The sequence below is a fragment of the Ambystoma mexicanum genome, chromosome 3p (assembly GCF_040938575.1).
Source record: "Ambystoma mexicanum isolate Mex_15411 chromosome 3p, UKY_AmexF1_1, whole genome shotgun sequence".
Classification (NCBI taxonomy): Eukaryota; Metazoa; Chordata; class Amphibia; order Caudata; family Ambystomatidae; genus Ambystoma; species Ambystoma mexicanum.
In genome coordinates, this window is record NC_090925.1 from 804,581,635 (window position 1) to 804,602,703 (window position 21,069).

General features: G+C 45.2%; 1 protein-coding gene across 4 annotated transcripts in view; it reads right to left on the bottom strand.

Annotated features, from left to right (window-relative positions):
* The window catches only part of RNF112 (ring finger protein 112), a 680,823-nt gene that overhangs the window by 155,919 nt on the left and 503,835 nt on the right, over window positions 1–21,069 (bottom strand). For 3 of the 4 annotated variants that reach the window (XM_069651833.1, XM_069651834.1, XM_069651836.1), the window contains one exon: window positions 2,792–2,845. The exons of the other annotated variant lie outside the window; for it this stretch is intronic. In XM_069651833.1, the coding sequence (XP_069507934.1) occupies window positions 2,792–2,845 (54 nt within the window). The remainder of the gene's footprint in view (window positions 1–2,791; window positions 2,846–21,069) is intronic. 4 annotated transcript variants of the gene reach the window in all.

The window sequence follows — 21,069 nt, forward strand, 5'->3', positions numbered from 1 at the left end:
CAGTATATGGTAGTCTAAATGTCTCCAACCAAGGTTTCCAATTTATGCTATATCCTATCTAGATGTCTACCATTTCATCTGTTCAACATAGCCAAACGATCGCCCGCATGCTGTGCATAGTCAAAAGGTATCTCGTTAGCTCTGCTAGTTAATTGGGACAACGTGTAGGCCATAAAAGACATTAGAATTACTATAAAGCAACCTGACCACGATAGTCAGTATCACACATGAGACTAACTACCGATTGGCCTCATGATGCTGCATTCTGTCCTACATCGCCCAATCCCTGTACCTTCGGAGACAAGTAGCTCACTACTAGAGTTGGAAAGCTAATCCACTAGAGTACTATAGAGAAAACTACCACTCTGCAATGTGCCTGCCAACTAGACGGCCTAACAACAATACCTAACACACAGGATGATGATAGCTGTTGAGCGCAGAAACGCAAAGATAAGAGCTAAGAAAAAAACCTGCTAACCCAACTCTAAAACTTAAATTTTCCGAATACACTTCTCATACAGACACTCACACAACCACTTCTCTACACAGCTATCCGCATGCTCTTCACCACATTACAATAACATACAAACAACCCATAACATGGGACAACAGCACATGGGAATTTGCACTGACTCCAAAACCGCACTTAAGCTCATCGAACGGTGCAAACTGAACTGAAGCTGCCAACGGCACATCACAACTCTCACTTTCCTATCCCACTACACCCTACTAACCCCCCCAAACCCTCTTTTTCAGACCCGCCAGAGTGCCCGGGACCACTCCAGCGGTGACGGTGGATGGTACAAATACCTTTAACATTAACATAAAATGCCACAAATTGATAATAATGATTGGTTATGATGTGTTGACTGTTTTTATGAGCAGTTGATGTTAATACTATGTTGGTATTGTTGAAAATTGCTAAAGGTTTGTAATAAGCCAAATGCAAAATTTTAAAAATAGAAAGGAAAAAAAAGAAAAATAAAGCTGTAGCAAAAATCAGCTCATATTACAGGAATGAAGCAAACCCCGGAAAATGTACAAGTTGTCAGAAAACAATCACTACAGGAATTGTTAGAGAATGTGATTGTGAAATCAGCAGAAGTTAAGCCATAAAGCTATAGGAAGAGCCTTGTATGAAAAGACCTTCAAATGACTGAGTCTGATCCAGAAAGGGATTTGTAACATAGCTCAACTGGCAAAGGGAGCCAAAAGAAATCCTTCGGTACATTGACATGTAAATATACAATTCACAGATCGGGGACACCCTGCTGCAGCATTCTTTTTTCGTGGTGCAATGCTGAGCCTGCTATTACCTCTGCTCCATGACCCCCTTATGGGTGCTGCACTGCCCCCTATTTTTTTCTACCTCTGCGCAGAAGAGTTCCCGACCCCTCTTTTTAAAAAAAAACCTGCTGAAAGTTTGACCGTGAAAAGAATGCTACAGTAAGGTGGCACAGTACCACACTTCACAACAATGAGATGTGGTTGTACCTTAGACTGAGGTCAATTTCAGACCCATATGTAAAGAAGAGGCAAGAATGGGGGACTAACTGATAACACAGCGCTATACTATATCCTTACTGGTAGCACATGCGATATGAAGGTTTCAAAGATGTGCAAATATGCATGACAGTTAATATGAAACACTTGGAGGAAAGTGAAATTAACTAGAACGTGGAAAAGGGACAAGAAGTTACCATGAGCCACCAGAAGGAACTATTGCCAGATAGTTGAACCATCATGATTTGGCATAAGGTCAATAGCAGAAGGTTTGTTGAAGAATCTACTGGATTTGCTTAACATAGTATATGGAATCACCATAGCAAGAGGCATGACCATCAGAAAATGACCACTATTCAACCGGTTAAAACAGTCACATGTTGCCTTTGCACACCTTCATGAATAAAAAAGTTCATAAAGTGCATACATGTACAGTTCAGTATTACAAAGCGGATTCATCGGAAACATGTCAAAAGCACAGATCATGACAATTGGATTTAAAATAACTAATGGCAGGAAACAGATAAAATGTAGACAGTTGGAAGAATAAAAGTATGATTACATTGTATATAATCTAAATATATGAATGCAAAACTCACAGACAAATACCAGAAGAAAAGGGCGACCTCCGATGAAAGGAAAGATATCGGATAGAAAGGAGAAACACCTAGAGGAAAAAAGGCACACCTAACTACAAACAGGAGAGACATCAAGAGAACAGGTGAGACACTGAAAGGACAGTTGACACACCAGGAGGGCAGAAGAGGCAGACCAATTACAGGAGAGTGAGCTACAGGACAGAAGAGATCTCCAGAGGTGAACACTGCGAGACAAGGAGACAGGAACACCAGGTGACAGAGGAAGCTTGCGTCCATTCCGGAAGTCGAGAGGAATATTCAAGAGGACAGGAGTGATATGAGAAGCATTCCAAGGATACGAGAGGTATCAAGATTTAATCATAGATTTTCAGCTGGTGCAGTAGATATTCAAAGGACACGGGCGACCTCAAGGTGGTGGAAAGAGCTCCGGAAGACAGGTGAGACCACTGACGGAAACAAGTGAACAACTAGAAACATGTACGCAAAAACACAAAAATAAAAGCGACAATCCGCAAAGGAGAGGTGAAGGACTAAAGAAAAGCAAAAACCTTCTTGAAAAGACACAAAGCATGCAGACTGTTAGAGTTAGAAATAAACAATACCCCCTTCAAGAAGACAACTGAGTAAAATCAAATAATGGGAGAAAGCTGCAGAGATAAAGAGGCAAAAACAAGATGAATATACATTACCTCCAGAGGGGATGAAAAGCTGTATTCATTCGTTTTTATCACCTCCACAAACCTCTGTAATAAGCAATGAAGATGAGAATGAAGGAAAATATGTAGCAGTGCAATTAACCTTTTCTACTGTAAAGCCTGCCAGTACAGGAGAGCCATAGGAACTCTCATATTCGTGAAGAGTTGGAACAGAGCAGACCATGGGTACAAATGCCAAATGTGTTTTCATCTTTACAACAAGTGAACGGACATCAACTCTAGCACTGATGCACTCCTTGTATTATATAATCAAAGTACTCTCAGCTTCAGTTCTTTATCAATGCATTAAGCCGCTGAAATACTATTCACACCCAACGAATACAGCACACTTAGATTGTTGGCTGTTTTGTCTCCATGAGGGCAAATGTTTTCAAGCGGCGGGGGGGGGGGGGTGGGATCATTATAAAATATAAATGCAGAAGTGCGCATAAGACCTAGCAAGGGTACTACCATTTCATGAAGATACCATAGCTCAATCAGTCTTCTTGGCTCCAGTGGTCCTTTGCCAACACCACAATTCGAGTTCAAAAGCCAAGACCTGTGGGGAGGCTTCTTTGAAAGGGCAATTTCAGCTGTAATGCTTTACATCACACCAAGCATGCTAGAGCTTAACCTCCACCCCAAAGGCCTGTGTGAATGCCAACCTGGGGCTGTGGCAGGTTTTTTAGTAGAGAATAGTGCTGTACCTTAAGCAAGGCTCTGGAGATAGTTGGTTCTCTACCCTTTAGTGCAAGAAAGACTACTGCTCCTCAGCCCCTGACAGGCTTACTGTTGAATAGCAAAGGTGTTGTGGGGCTGCCATCTGGGTGAATCTATGGATCAATGCTTATTGCCCTTGTGTGTATGATAAAAAAAAACATTACATTCTGTCAGTATCTTCCCAACACAGTGTTATCACTAAACCAACACGTGTTTCCACTTGCAATATAGTGACTTTTCTATTCATAAACAGATACATTAATGATGCTCTCACTCACTTTGTTTAACATGTATGTATATGTGTTCTCTTGTAAAGATAATATATGAGAATTAAAAATAGAGTAGTTAAACAATATACAGGCCCTAATATTAGAAAAAAAGTTGCCAAGTAAATACCAAGAATCTTACTCTAATATTTACTTCTAAAATGTTACCCTACCAATTACCAATCACCAAAATCTGTATGTTGCCATTATGGCCCAGTGAAACTTAAAATCATACTCGCAAATGTCATGCTGTGTGTTAAGATGGATTTCCAAAATCAACCCTGGGGGTGGGTTTTGGGAGGCTAACCTATTATGGTGAACAGGAAAGACACTGACATTTAGCCAAACCCAATCAAGTTAGTGTGAATAATCCTGCAGATCCCTCACTGAAACTCTTCCTAAAGTCTCCTCCAAGGTGGCCAAGGGAAAGCAGACGCTTCCTGATCCCAACCCTGGGGTAGTGGACTGCGGGAGGATCACCTGGCTGGAGACAGAGCCAAGGGTAGTGAGGAGGGTCCGTGGGATGAGACACAGTATTTTCATCTGATAGAGAGATTCTTACCACTGTGCCAAAAGAAGTCAAGGCTTATTGTCATTTTAATGTCTCTCAACCTTTTATTCGATCTAAGGTTGTGAACCCAAAGGATGTAACAACAAAACACCATATACCAAAAGAAAAACACTTTGTGGTAACTAAAACTAACAATCCTCCTAAAATCCAAAGGTACATTAAAAAGGATTGTGCAATGTCTTATATAAACCATTTTCCTCTATAAAAGTAAAAACACAAATCCCCTCTGTAAAAATAGTGAGGGAATTAAATCCACCCTTAGAAGTAATCAAGAAGTAGAAGAAACTAACTTTGTTAAAAAGGGAAGAGGGCTGAAGAGACATGTAGATGTAGTAGTCCTGCAAGTAAGCCTAATAGCTGTTGCAGAAGTCACGCAATTGAAACCAACGGCTCTCATCTGAAGCCAATTGCCAGACCTGTGAAGCATGAAAGGCAGGAAAGGAGAGGAAGAAGGAGCTGTGGCAGGTGTTTGAAGGTTGAAGTAGTAGTAGTATAGGAGAAGCATGAGGCTGGCAATTCATAAGGAAGTGGGAGCACAGAAAGGACACCAGAACGTTGAGACAACAGATTTCACCTGCACGTTCTTAGATGGTCCTGTATTCTCAAACTCTGTATTGCAGAGGCTGTACAGAGGAAGACGTGCTGGAATTGAAGTTTTCCCCATATGAGCTGAGTTGCTGTGTTTGCGGAGCCGTAACTGTGCAGGAACCCAAGGCCAGAGGCAGAAGGCAAGCCAAGGGTTTCAGGAGCGAAGGAGACTCCCAATTAAAGTGGCCATAATGGACACACCCATGCTGGAGAAGGGTGTGGGTCTCATGAGAGCCCTAAGAAGTAGCAGAGGTTGAGGAAGACAGGAAAGCAAATCAACCTGCAACTGCAGTGTTCCTGAAGCCGGTGAGTGAGCAAAGCATTCAGATTCACTCAACAAGCCTTGCCGGTACCTGTAACCAGCTCCAAAGTAACTAGTGTATAGTTAAAAGTGAGTAGCAGTTGTTCTTTGTCATGACACTAATTATTAACAATTGAAATGTAGCATGCGCAATCATTGGGAAAGCCATGGTGTTCGTGAGAGAAGTAAAGATCACTACAGCCATTGTTGGACACTTTTTCTATTACCGTATTGCTTGTGTGTCCTTAATTGTAAGAGGAACACTTGCTGAAACTTCAGAAAATGTAATATTGATAATATTGAATTCTTATAAGAGTTACAAGTGAATACTGCATCAAAGGAAGATTGCGTTGGGCCAATTGTGTTTCCCAGAGAGAAGCCCAAAATTATCTCTGTGATATTATACAGTAATAAAATTACTTGCAACCCTTTAAGTTTAAAGAACTATCTGCGTGTGCTTAATGATGTTTTCCCTTTGAAGATTGAATCTTGTAGTATACCTGAATTGACATTCTTTATTTCAAGAAGTTGTTATAATGACAAAGAGAACAAGCATTACTCAAGCCAAGAGGGCAACCCTTTGTAGAGTGAAACAAATTCTATTTAAGCCCATCTACCTAATCAGCGAAGTTGTTAGCGGTCCAGTAGCCTCAAATATAAAGTGTGGCATTGTTACCTGAAGCTGAAAGAGTGGTACTATAGCTTCTGGTTAATTACATGAACGGAGAAGGTGTGAGTAAAGCTGGGGAGGGGGAGCTGGCTGCTTGCAAAGAATATGAAGGAAATAACTTGGAATGCTGAAGACTGTTGAAGCTGAGAGGAAGTCAGTCTTGTGGGCAGAGGCAGGTTATACTTATGGCAGTGAGACAGACAGAAGAGGCAAAGAGGCTGCCCCTTTCTTGGAGCTCATAGAAAGGAAGAGTTCCTTTCCTACCTGTACAGGTCAAAGTGTCTTGTCGTTGCATGCCAAATAATTCGGAAATACAAAGCCGAAGTAGAAATACCCAAACTGTGGTGGTGTATAAAGTTATCAGTGGAAGTCAAAGTGGAGTAGTTTGAAAAAGTGACATACTGTGAGACAAGAGTAACTGACTGTTCCCATAGCAACATTAGTGGAAGGGTGGTTGTTAAAAGGGAAGCAGCAACCCAAATAGAAGCATCCTGACAACTCCATAACAAATGAACTGCAGAAGTCTTAACCAATTGTAAAGTGGTAGAGTAAGAAGTTGCAAACTTATTCTTTGAACTGTGGCACGCCATCTCAAAGAGAAGGGAGCCAGGATTACCATTGGTGCTGGTTTCTTGGATAGAATTGAAAGGGGATATTTTCAACCAAAAACAGAGAATGGTTACCAGTGGATGTTTGTTTGAAGAATTTTCGTTTTGACATGGAACTGATAAGAACTGGTCAAGACTTTTCTTTTCCTTTGAACATTTGAAGCTGACTTTAAAACCTGGAAAACAGGATTTCCTCCAGGACAGGTGAATGTCATCCACATATTGTTCACTTACTGTTTATTATCTTGTGTTGCTTTATTACTTATTTTGAATGTTGACTGTTTAGAGTGAGGGCCAGTTTACCCATGTTAGAGATTGTTTCCCCAGCCTTTAGAATAGGCAGGGAATCCTATGGTACAGTAGAACAAGCAAGGCTTTATTTGCAAAATTATACTTTAACAAAATGTCTGATTTTAAGAAAAGTACAAGCAGTTGTCCACCTCGCATTACTGAACTGTCACAGTAGGTGACAGAGTGGTAAGGCTTAGACCTAAGAGGGCTCTGGCAGTTGTCTAAGTACTGGTATGGTAGTCTGCTCTGAAGAAGGGGGCCATTCCTCTATAGTAAAGAGACTTGCTAACCTTTTATCTTTAGTTAGAAGTGTAAGGGAAGGAAATCATTTTTGACACAGGACGGTGGATATTTTGTATTGACATCCTGACCTACCCTTAGTATTAACTTGAGGCAGGGAAACACCTCTTAGAGTTTGGGAAAGATAGGGTTTTACTCCTTTAGCAACAATCATGCCAGCTGTGTGCCAGTCTCCTCCTTCCACACCTTTACGTATGGTGTAAGGAATGGGATCTGACCTAGTTGACACAAACCTGGGGACACTTAGATTCACTTAGATAAATGACCGAGCATCTAACCCATCCATTGGCACTACATAATCTATAGGGTTTGACCTCTCTAGCAGACATGATAGAAGCATAGAGCCCGGCGAGAGACAACTCATTCCCACTAATCTAGTCTTGGCCACCCCCAGAGGTACTTACATCCGGCTGGTTTCCAAATTGGGGCTTGCTTGGAAGTATGGGCTGGATGTAATGGCAAAGATAATAGACCCAGACTATAAAGGAGATGTTAAGATCTGGTTATATGTGAGGTTACCGGCCACAAAAACAGAGTGGTACATAACAGAGTGGACAAAACATCAAAAAACGCTGCATTATGTTTGTTTCTTTTATTTGGGGGGGGGGTTCCACCTGCAAACCCCCGCTTTTTCCACCCTTTTAAAGTGACTCCATCCCAACACATTTTTTTTAAACATCTCTTTATTGATTTCAGTATATAAAACATAGCAAATTCAAAATTAAGAAAAACCAATAATATTTGTCTCCCCCCCCCTAACCGCGGTCATAGCGCAAGTAAGATCTGCCGTTCAAAGACCCCCTTCAACCTCCTCAACAGTGGAAATCCAGCAGCTTCAGTCTTTGGAGGCACCATTGCTCCCTGAACTCCCCCTTCAAATAGTCCAGTGTTTCACCCCAATCGGCAGCAAAACTTTCCAATTTCTCCTCAGCCGCGTACGTGGCCCATTCCAAAGAAACGATATCCCACACTTTCCTAAGCCAGTCCTGCTCCCCGGGAATCACCGGGCTCTTCCATTTTTGAGCGATTAGCCCCATTGCCACTAGGGTAAAGACCACTTTCGCCTTACGGCTCCCCCGACTGCGCCCCTCCCCTCCTTTTCTCTTCTTCCCCAGCAAAATCTCCCAAGGATCTTGACCACCCCCCACCCCCAGGACTGTGGATTGGGCATGCGCAATGTCACGCCAGAAGGATCTAATATGCGGGCAGTCCCACCATATATGTACAGCTGTGCCCACCTCCCCACATCCCCTCCAGCAGGCATCTGAAGCCGTTGGGTACATTGCACACAGCCGAGTGGGGTATAATGCCATCCAGATATATTTATACCATGCTTCCTGTAGTTGAGAAGCCCTGGCCACTTTTGGGATTAACCTCCATAGTGCCTCCCAGTCTCCCCACTCCATCTCCGCCCCCACCTGCCACTCCCACCCCTTCATGTACGGCCAAGTGACCTTCGGGGTCATGCTCTCTAACAGTTTATATAGATCCGATATAAGACCTCTGGAACCATCGTGGGTTAGGAGGAAACGTTCGAATTGTGTCAGATCACGTGTTGCTGCCTTTTTGACGTCCCCCGACATGACCCAGTGTCTAATGTCAAAGTATCTGAGCCTTTCCCCATCACCAACTCCAAATTGCAGCTTACATTCCTCGAAGGTCTTCACTCCGTGGGCATGAAACATATCTCTAAGGGTCCTACATCCTCCCTCCTCCCACGCTCGGAACGCTCCTCTCTCCAGCCCTGGCGTGAAGTCCCCGTTATTGAAAATCGGCGTGAATGAGGATGGGAAGGACGAGATCCCGCGCCTCTCCACTGCCCTGTCCCATGTGCCTACCATACCCTTCGTGATATCGCTCAAGTTTATATGAGGCGGTCTCTGCCTTTGGGGGAGCCATAGTACTTCGCCCAGGTGATGTCGGGCGACTGCCATGTCCATTTTCACCCAGTGCTTCTCATAGCCCGCTGCAAACCATTCCCTGATCACCCGGAGAAGCGCAGCCTCATGATACCACCTAAAGTCCGGTAAACCCATACCCCCACGTCCTCTGGACGCCGTGAGAAGACGCCAAGAGACACGTGGCCTCTTTCCCTCCCAAATTGTTTGACAACCTGGTCCAGTTCGCTGAAGAAGCCCGCGGGGATAGACAGAGGGATTGCCTGGAACAGATAAAGTATGCGGGGAAGGATCACCATTTTTAGTACTGCCCCCCTCCCGAGCCACGAAATCCTAAGGTTGCTCCACCTATTCAAATCCTTTTTGATTGCCTTTAACATGGGGGTGGGGGGGTAATTCGCACCATACCAGCCGCCTTGGGAAGGGGTCACCTGGACCCCCAAGTATCCTAACCCACCCGGGCTCCATTTGAATGGGGAGAGTGCCTTCAATTCTGTAGCCTCGTTCTCCCCAAGAGAAAGATTCATCAATTCGGACTTCTGCCAATTAATCCGCAACCCCGACACCTCCCCAAATTCGGTCAGCACTTCTATGCATGCCCTGACGGATTCCTTCGGCCGCGTCAACATGAGAAGCATGTCATCCGCGAAAGCCGCAACCTTGTGCTGGGATCCCCCAAAAGGTACGCCCTGAATCCTGTCCGTCTCCCTTATAGCTATTAACAGGGGTTCTAAATATATAGCAAAAAGCAAGGGAGACAGAGGACACCCCTGTTTCGTTCCCCGCCGAAGCCTAAATGGATGCGATACCACCCCATTAACTAGGATCCGTGAGCTAGGGTTTTTATAGTTCGCCGCAACCATATTGATGAATTCTGATCCGAGACCCATTGTTTCCATAACCAGGAACAGGAACGACCACTCCACCCGATCTAACGCCTTTTCGGCATCGAGCGCTAAGAGGATCGCCGGAGTGGTCGTCTTCCGTGATTTCTTGACAATGTGGGCTACCCGTCTAATGTTATCAGTCGTCTGCCTCCCAGCCACAAACCCTGTCTGATCCTGGTGGATCAGCGAAGGCAAGTGCTTTTCCAGCCGCCTAGCCAATATTTTAGTGTATATTTTCGCCTCTGTATTTATGAGGGCAATAGGCCGATACGATGTACACTCCTCCGGGTCTTTCCCTGCCTTGTGTATGAGCGTTATTTTCGTCTCCTCCATCGACTGGGTTATACCACCTCTAGACCCGAATGAGTTGAATAATTGTGTTAGGTGTGGGACCAACAAATGGGAGAAGGTTTTATAAATAACGTCGCTGGGTAGCCGTCTGGGCCTGGAGCTTTACCACGGGGGAGAGCCGCTATAGTGGCTCTAACCTCGTCCTCCGTGATGCCTTGGCCTAACTCGCTCCTCTCGTTCCTAGATAACCACAGAAGTGGGAGAGCCCCAAGAAAATCCCTCTGTGGTCCCAGTGCCGTATTTTGCGAAGAATATAGTTCTTCGTAGAACTCTGCTAACCTCCCCTTAATCTCTTCTGTTCGAGTGAGCCTTTCCCCCCTCTTATCCCTCATGGCCACAATAACATTCTGTTCCCTATTCCCCCTCAGAAAACGCGCCAGAAGTGAGTCCGCCTTATTGGCCTTCGCGCAGAATTTTTGTCTAACTCTAAGCATAGCCGCTTCGGCCTTTTTAGTCCTTAAGATTCTCAACTGACCCTCTGCTGCCTTGTACACCTTTCTGGTAGTGTTCTCCTCCATGTGCACTCTGGCGGCCTCGACTTCGCCTTCCAACTGTGCCTCTAGCCCCCTCAATAATCTATTTCTCTCCGCTTGCAGGGCAATCAATTCCCCTCTCAGGGTCGCTTTAAAAGCATCCCACTTTGTCTCCAGGCTCGTATCGACGCTGTTGTTCCGCTTAAAGAAATCCCGAATCTTACCATCTATCTCCTCCCTCATCGCTTGATCCCTCAGGAGTGCCTCTGGGAATTTCCAGCTCCACACCCCCGGCCTGCGCCCCCCAATCGGAGGTCCATTCGGACAACCTTGTGATATGCGATCCCCATGGGACCTACCTCTACTGACTCCACCCCTCCAATCAAGCTCACCGACACCCAAATGTAGTCAATTCTTGACCGAGTTCTATGAACTTCTGAAAGAAAGGTGAATCCCTCCTCTTCTCCCCTCAGCGCCCTCCACACATCCCGCAAACCCGCTTCCTCCCACCACCCCTTTAATTGAGGCGAAGCTACTGCTCCTCCACTACCCCTCCCCCGCTGCGCGCGATCCCCCTTCCTATCCCAAGCCAGGTTGAGATCACCCATTAGAATCACCTGCCCTCTCGCAAAGTCCTGTAAAATGCCCAAGGTCTCCCAAAGGAACTGATCCTGGCCCGCATTTGGGCCATACACCGAAGCTATCGTGTATGGAGTGCTCATGTACTCATCCATCACCATGATAAACCTGCCGTTCACCAATTGCAGACTTTGGGGAAAAAGAGAAAAGGATCGTGCTCAGAATAGAACACAGTCTTTTCAAGTAGGTGCACATAACACAGCTGCATGATTGAATGTTTTTTGATCAAGATGATTTGCTGAATAGCCAATAATCGGGGTATTGTCTATATTCAGGTTGTACAATTGTGGGGAAACAAGGACCCATAGAGCAAAATGGACTGATGCCAATATCTGAGCCATCTGCGCCGATTGATAAGTGCAGGTGAGTCAGATCATGACGAGTAAAGAGTCAGTGCGGATATTAATTATACTATGAAGTAATGAGAGGGGTGACACAGAACTGAGAGTGTTCTTAATTGTTTTATAGAGACCTGGGATAACCCTACCGGAACACACAGCATACAGAAGCTTTGCTGTTGGTTTGTCCAGAAGAAGTTTGGTACACTAAGAAGACCCCAAGAGTGGTTATGAAAACAACCAAAACACTAGTAGACATTTGGAATCTGTGAGAGTAATTTCTACACAGATGGGTTTACTGAGCAATAGACCTGAACCCAGTAAATTACAACAGCATAGTGGTCATATCTAACCAAAGAGGGTTAGACCGAGAACAAAGAGAGTATGAATGGAATGAAGAATGAGAGAGAATGAGTGGTAGTGTACTTTGATAGGCAAGCCTGGTCTCGATTGTAGGCTCTGAATATATTTATTTTCTTTCAGAAACACTATATAGATAGTAAAATTGTACATTTCAAAAATAAATTTGCATTGTAGAATGTATATTGTTTTTTATATGTTTAAAAAATGTGTACGACACAATAAATCTGATTTTATGTTTTGAATTAACTGAATGGTTGGTCGATATTTGTAAAAAGACCACATATTAATATAAGAGGTCACCCCCTCTCCGATTGGTCCAATATATATTGTTTTCATCTCAAGAGGGGTCAATGTGAGCTGTAGGGGAGTTACATAGAGATTCACAGTGACAAATATTCAAATAAACTCTTACACACAAGGTTTCTTGATTAAACAATTATTAATTTATTTATCAATCAGTTAGAATAAGCCTTCTTCAGAAGGGCAATATAACAGTAATACTCAAATACACTTCAAAAATACACACACCCAAGATTTCTAAATCAGTAAGTACCCATTTGGGAGGGCCCACAGACACTACCTACACCCTTAGGTGACTTCAATAGTTAGGGTGGTGGAGACCTTAATACATCATTGTTGCATTTAGGAATATGTCACAGGAAAAATCTTATTAGAACAAACAAGAGATCACACAAATATTCTGAAGCAGGTAAGTACTTTTGGTAACCAACAATGCAAAGTTAGTTAACCCCTTCCTGAAAGAAAGACACAACACTTAAGCAGAAGAGAGAAGAGTCATTCAGGGAGCCAGGCCAGCCAATGTTAAGTTAGCAAAAGTCAAGGTGAACTGAAGGACTTCTTACAGGCAAGTAAAAGTTTTGCACACTGTTTTAGAAGTCTTTGTAGAATAAGAGGAAATTCAAAGAAGGGACACAAGCTGATTGGGCCTGTGAGGTAAAGAAGCTGTTGGCAACTCTTCAGGTGCAACCGAGGACAAGCAAGGTGGCACAACAAGAGATAAGTTCTCTCAGACTTTACAGTACCTTTAGGTTGAAGAAAAGTGCAGCAGATGACTTCTGTTCCTGTACAGCTCTGCAGATCCTAGTGTTGCTGAGCCTCCGTCGTGGGGACAAGAGGGAGGACTTCTGGGGACTCCTGCACTACAATGGGATGGTCACCACTCGCAACCGCAATCTTCAAACAAGTGGCACTTCGGTGTTTCAGCTCCTTGCGTCTACCGCAAATAGCAACACCGCGGTTCCTGGCTGTCAAGATGGGCTTTCCTTGCATCTGGGGTCCCGCACTCTGTTGAGGGGGCTCAGGCTCGGTCAGTCCTGCTTCCTGGGAGTCTAGAGGATCTTCCTGGAGCTCTTGGCCAGCTGAAAAGCAACACACAAGATCTGGTGTTCCTCTCCCTGGATATTCAGTTCCAGCAGCAACTGCAGTGGAATTTCAACCAGCTCTGAGAGGATGTCCAGGTAGCTTACTTTGAAATTGATTGGTCCCACTAACTCAAGGGGAGAAGTCGTGCTTGCAGGGGCTTCTCTGTCGATACGAATTTGGAGTTTCAGCACAGCAGCAGGGCTTCATCGGGCAAACCAACGGTCCAGGAGCTGCAGCAAGCGTTCCTCTTTGGATTCCTTCATCCAGTGGTCGACTCTGCCTTCCAAGCCAAAAAGCCTTGCCTTTTATGCAGGTTTCTCCCATTCATTCCAGCCCAGCTGTCAGTCACCCAGCAGGGTGGCTGTCCTTGCCGGACAGCCAATCACCTAAGAGTGCATTCTGGTCTCCTAGGTGACTAAGCACAGGGAGTTGTAAGATAGTGTGCTGGGTCTAGAAAGTTATAAGTTTAAGCTAAGTCAATTTCAATTCACTGCTCTTGGAAACAGTAGTTTATCCAAGGGAAGGTAGTTGAAACTTTGGGAAATCTGAAAGACTTCCCTGTGCCACTGCACTGAAGGTGCTGTGTGACACAATGTAAAAGATGATGCCTATGGAGTTTATCAGACTCCACAACCAAAAGAAACACAGTGTTCAAAATCACATTAAAAATACATGAGGGTGTGGGAAAAAAGGTTCTCACTCTCTCCAGGTAAAAAATTCAAGTCCTCAAAATCCAGCGAAGTTGCTGGGGGGTCTCTAAGGTAGAGAGGAATTAGCACATTTCTGAGAATTCTCTGTAACACTGTCCTTTGGTCATATTGTTCTCTTTTCTTACCTTTGCTGTTTTTCTGCTTGCTTTGATTTGTTGATGTCCACAACGTACTGTACTTGGTTAATTGGACCATGCCATCACTGATATTTTTGCGATGCAATGTCTCTTTGTAACAATTATACCTTTCACATCAAATATGTAATACCCGTGGTGGGATAAAACCACTACATGCATTGTGAATTTGGCTCTAACTAACACTGTTTATAATTGATGTATCTTTCTGTTATCACATGGGGTTGCCCTTACTCCTCTAATTGTTTGGGGTCCTGATGGCCTCCTACATGACATGCATACTTATATGCTCTGATGATGGACCCCAGGTTCAGAATGATAGGTATTATAACTATTTGGAACTGCCCACAGTATAGTGGTCAGCAAATTGAAAACAACATTGGGCCTCATTATGACTCCGGCGGTAGCCATGCCGGTAAATACCGGCATAGCTGCCACCAGAGTCATGAATTTACCAATTTATACAATTACAATTACCGGGGCATTCCGGCCCCGCCTGTCCCAGTAAATGCCCATAGCCGGGTGCCGGTAATTATTGCTCCCCATTCCCATTGAGTCCCATCGGACTCAATGGGAATGGGGAGGCCGGATGCACCGGCACCATTCGTGAATGGTGCCGGTGCAGTTACGCTCACCTGGCTCCCACAGGGGCGTCGGTCGGACCCGGAAAGCTGCGATCTCCACCCACGTGATGCGTAGTGCAGCGATGAATGACTGGATCTGCCCTCCTAATCTTGTCTGCTTAACCCGTAGAAGTATTCTCCTGCAAGTGGCGAGATGGATTTAGCCACTTGTGGATTCAAGTGATGGTACCCCCACAGTCCTCCCCAACTAATCATCTCCGAAATGCCCTCACAGCAATCTCACCTTATATTCTTGAAGGATGAGCTCTCCATCCTGCGTGGATTTGCAGGGGCGCGTCGATTCCAGTTACTTCACTGGTTTGAAGGCTCGGGAGAGTTTCGGAGAGTATTGACTCTGAGGTTCCTGGTGAGGACCAGTAAGTATTAAGTTCATAGAGTTCAATATGTCCGATGTGCACTCTTGTTCCCCCCTTCCTTTCTTGTCTTGCAGCTGGCTCGTGAAAAGATGCTCTTGTGGCAGCTGGTGGCGCTCAGGTAAGAGTCTTTATTACCCGGCGCTGTCCGGTAAATGCTGCACGAGGAAAACGTGTTGTTTTGTCTCTTTTTACAGATGCGGCACGTGAAAATATGGAGAGTCACAAAAGGATGCCTCCGGTGGTAAATCAGGTAAGTCTATGGTGGTAAGAGTTATATTTGTTGGCTCCCTCTGCTCACCTTGTGGTTTTCTTTTATCTCCTAGGTGCCGATGTTCGGCGAAGAAATGATGGAGGCAGCACTGACCCGAAGGATGCTGTGAAGACTGGTGAGTATGGCGCGGCGCTGTAGCTGGAGGTGCAGCGCGTGCAGAAATGATGTTCTTTACAGGTCCGGAGACAAGATGGATCCAGAATCAGGTGTGGAATAGAAATAAGTTCATTTTCTAACCTTGTCCCTTTGTTTCCTCTGTTTTAGGAGCTCCGGATTCGAGGCGGGCGTGGCAGAAGACTGGATGCAGGCTGCAGGCACGGTGAGTGTTATGCTGCTGGATGCAGAATAACGCGAAGCGTGTGTTGCTGGTCGGTGTGGTTTAAATAGCCTCAAAAGTAGTCCCAGGTAAGAAGTCCCTAGAACCACACCCGAGAAAAAATAGTCCCTGTAGAAAAATAGTCCCTTTCAGGCTTCATGTTGGATTGGAGTCATTTGCAGGATGGTCTGCCTGAGGTAAGTAATGACTGAGCCTGGCGCCTTAGGCGCCAGGACTGATTCCTACTATGAGCCTGGCGCCTAAAGCGCCAGGACTGAACCCAGATAGCCCCTAGCCGGGGCTGCTGAGGTTTTACTGAATGTCTCGATGCCTGCTCCCGGGGCTGATGGGCTTGGTCCGGATGCCTGGGGGTAGGCATTATGACAGGTGCATCCAACATGATCTGCTCGCGGGTGCCGGTCCGCCCGCCAGGTCAGACCTGGTGGGCGGTAAGGCACCCGCGAGCTGAACTTGTAGTTTGCCGGTCCGGTAACAACGGTACCGGCAAGCTTACCGGTACCGTTGTTACCGGAGCAGCAAGGTTATAATGAGGCCCATTGTTTTGTCTCAATAAAAGTTTGTAGTCATTTCCTTTTTTCAAGCTACATGTGCAACAAAACCACCAACATCATTGACAAACATTTCACTGGCTTTAAGCTAGACAAAAGGTGTGCAACCCACACCACTGGCTTTTACTAGCCAAGGTCCACAGTTTTTGGTGTTTGTGTGGGGGCTGGGACTTTCTGGTCGGAGTCTACATCCTGGTGCCTGAATGTTTGTTGATGGCCAGATGTTGTTGTCAGTAGCTATCCATGATTGTATATCCACTGCCAGTTTTAATGGTGTAGATCCTTAGCACTGGTGGAACAGGGCAAGCTTCCAGTCCAAATCTTGGATAAAAGGAGGACTGATGCAGCATTTTCGACATATCATTGGAAGCAAGACCCCCAGGAAGAAGTACAGCCGCTGACAACCAGAGGACGACTTCTGCAGGTGACCAGCACCAACTCCAGTGTAGTCCCTCTGAGGCCCTAATCCTCTACCGGCTCTCAAGAAGACCCTCATCGGTGCTTCAACACCATGGACTGGTGAGAACAACAAGTCTCGATGCCTGCTCAAGGATCACTGCCTTCTGAGCCTTCGGATGTTTCCCTGGACAACTGGTGGACTGACAAGCTCAATCCTGGACGACTACGGTAGCCATCGCCTTTCCAAGTGCATCCTTAGAACTTGAAAGAAAGACCTGTACTGCAAGATGTCTGCTCCTGCATTTTCAGCCATCTTGCTCAATAGAAACCATGTTGGAACAGTTCCTTTGTTCGTCCATTGAAGATTGCCTGTCACTGTCCGACCATGGTGACTCCTGTTGCAATCAGTCTTCTTCACTACCTGCAGGTGTCCTGATGAGGTTGTCTGCTCCGCAGAAGCCTTCATCTTTTCTTTGTATGGGTGTTCAGCTGGAACCGAGATTCAAGCACAGCAACTGACCAAAACAAAATCCTTCGTCTGAAAGCGACCACAGCATCCATGACCCCTGGGCCTCCTACGATCGGTCTACGCACAGAAGATTGCATCCCCAACAGAATCCAGAACCTCAGCTTTGGTCTCGAGAGAAACAGGAGTCAGGGGGTAAGTTAACATGCCCGTTTCTTTTCCCCCTTTCCTCCATAGGGTTACACGGGTGGAAAGTAATGTTCTTATTATTATCTCTCCTGATTTAGTTACTTACCTGCCCTTTCCTAATCATTGGAACTATGAGTCGCTACCACTGGTATTGTCCAATCACATAGTAAACCATCCTGAAAAGTATAACTTTGGAACTGATACTTTAGGTCACATGTCCCCAACCCATCTTCAGGCTGGACTTACTAATTGTTAGGGAACTGTTAAGTGTTGCTATTTCTATCTTCTTCTAAGGGTGAATCTATATTTGTATTTCATAGCAAGTGTGTCACAATATGAAACCTGATGTAGATCCTCGCAACACGAGGAGTAGCTTTCCCAGTCTGTATATCTGCACCTAACATGTCCTATATACGCACTTTTCTGTAACTACCGCCTAGATGCCTCAGGGTTTTGTGTGCTGTAACAAATGCTAAATAAATATTTGCCTAGAGGTTTCTTTTGCTAAGTGTGTATTTTAAAGGCCTGCTAAACCATTGTAAATTGTTATACTTACCTGTCTAACTGGAATTATTGGGTTGCTCTTTATAGCCTCATTGTAGCACTAGACCACTCTCACACCCCTCACAACTCGAAGCCTTGCTGTTCTTCTACCACCAGCAGCTCGGTTTGGCTAGACTTCTGCGTCTTCCTGTTCACCATAATAGGTTAGCCTCCCAAAATCCACCCCTAGGGTTCATTTTGGAAATCCATCATAGCAAAGACTACTTTACATTACAATACAAGTTAATAGAGAATGTCACCTACTAGATGATGTGAGTCTTTTTGAAGAGCAGTAATGATTGAATGCACATTTTGCAAGAGTGTGCCCTAGCCCATTCCAGGGGAGTTGGTCTTGGATGGTAAGACCCCCCCTCCCCCAAAAAATATTTTCGAAAATCGACCCAAATGGGGCATTTTACTGCTACATTTGAGGGTGAAATGTTTTTAGAAACAATAGGATTTACAAGCAGTTCTGTGGAAGAACATGTCATATTGCATTACTTCAGAGATGTGTTAGTGTCAAGGAGTTCCCCCCTTCTCACCCGAGTTCCATCTTTGCTGGATTTCTTGATCAATGCCTTCTTGCAGACGGATCAAGTCTTGAACAAGGCTGCATGAGTCTCTTCCGACTCCAGCGTGTGTTCAAAGTTCCGGGATGCAAGGATCCAGGAGTCCGGGAAGTTTACAGAGTGTGCTACTAGCACACAAGTCCAGGAATCGAGAAAGGAAGGAAAGGGACTAGGAATGGGGTAGGCTGGAAGAAGCAAGGAAAACAATACCGCGAGCTACAGAGCACACGACTGGTCGCTACTTCGCAATAGCATTGAGATGCGCGGAGCTGTGGTCTATTAATAGAACACGCTACGTCCAAGGTATAGAGCGAGGAAGGTGTTTCACAGTGGACGGCCATGTTGGAAGTACAAGGGAGTGTAAGCCCCGTTGAGACAAGGACCAAAAAGTCCAAAATGGGCGTGTTCTGTAGTTCATGACAGCATGCCTCCTCCGAAGACCCGTTCCTACGGGTTTGCACGGGTGTATAAGGTGAAATCTTCTGAGCAGTCGAGGGGCCTTGAGATTAGAAAGTGGTTCCCAGGTTCTTTCAATAGGAGGATATCCTTTCCATTCAACCAGGTATTGAAGCTGACCCCGTTTATACCTGGAGTCACATATTCGGGATACTTCATATTCCAATTGGTTGTCGACCAGCAGAGGAGGAGGTCGGCAGGATTTCCGGGAGGATTGGGTGTAGGGTTTTAATAAGGATGTGTGAAATACTGGGTGAATTTTCTTCCAGGAGTCTGGTAGTCTGATTCGGTATGAAACTGGATTGATAATTTCCTTGATGGGAAATGGACCATAGTACCGAGGGGCCAACTTGTTTGGCCGTAGATGTCGGGGTAGTAATTTCGAGGACAACCAGACTTGATCACCAATTTCATAAGAAGGACCTGGTCTTCTTTTGGAATCTGCATACCTCTTAGTCTGTGTTCTGGCCCTCTGTAAATTTCCTTTGGCCTCCTGGTGTACGTTGATGAGGGTTTCTATCCAGGAGTCGACAGTAGGTACTGGTGTAGGATGAGGGAGAACAGAGGGTAGAACCGATGGATGGAAACCTTGGCTACAATAAAAGGGACTGGTCTTAAGTGCTGAATGATCGAATTGTTGTAGGCGAATTCAGCCACGGGTATCAGGAGCGACCAGTCATCCTGAACCTTGGTGGCGAAACATCGAAGATACTGCTCCAGGGTCTGATTAGCACATTCGGTGGCCCCGTTGGTTTGGGGATGATACCAGATGAGAGGGCGCGTTGGATTCCCAAAATGCGACAGAGATGTTTCCAGAATTGAGAGACGTATTGAGATCCTCGATCTGATATGATCTTGGAAGGAAGTCCACGTAAACGGAATATGTGTTCCAGGAAGATTCCAGCAAGCTCGGACGAGGATGGTAGCTTACACAGGGGTGTAAAATGAGCCATATGAGTGAACAAGTCAATGGTAACCATGATGGTCGTGTATCCTCGGGAAGGGTGTAATTCCACAATTAAGTCTGTAGCAATGAATTCCCATGGCCTTGTTGGCAGTGTGGGTTGCAGTAGAAGACCCGCTGGTCTCTTGTTATCATGTTTATTTTGACTGCAGATAGTAGAAGCTTTGATGTACTGCTGTACGTTGGTCTTCATTCCAGGCCACCAAAATTGTCTTTGTATGAGACGGAGGGTGTTGGTTATGCCACAATGTCCGGAGTGAAGGGTATCATGACAGAGGTTTATTATTCTTTGTTATAATTTCTGTGTAGGAATGACCAGTGCATTGTCCTTGAATAAATATCCTTCCTTAACTCTTAGGTTCCATGGATTCTTCCTTGCAATATCCTTCCAGAGGTCAGAGGATTGGTTTTGCACTCAAATTTCTTCCAGGAAGTTGACTGCTTGAGCTACAAAGATCGTGTTGGGAAACATCTTAATATAGGCCCTGTCTTCAGTAGTTACATAGTCAGGTCGTCAAGATAAGGCGTCAGCAATCATGTTTTTGTGATCTGGGAACATGAGTGATTTGGTATTGGTACTGGGCAAAGAAGTAGGCCCAACGTGCCTGACGACTGTTCCTGCACTCCGACGACTGTAGAATTTGAAGATTCCGATGGTCTGTGCGGACCTGAACTGGATATCTAGCACCCAGAAGTAGATGTCGCCATTAAGTGAAGGCTTGGTGGATGGCTAACAGTTCCTTTTCCAGGACGGAGTAATGTGTCTCACTGAGAGTCAGGGTTCGTGAGAGGTAAGCAATGGGGTGTTCCAGTTTATCCTCAAGTTCCTGCTTCAAGACCGCTCCCATGGCGTAGTTAGAGGCATCCGTTTCCACTAAGAATGGCCGATTTATGTCGGGTTGGGCCAAGATGGGGGCTTGCGTCTTTAAACGTTGGAATGCTTTATCTTGCGGTGTAGACCAGATAAAGGGGGTGTCTTTCTTCAAGAGGGCAACGATCGGCTGAACGATCTCGGAAAAGGTAGAAATGAACTTCCGGT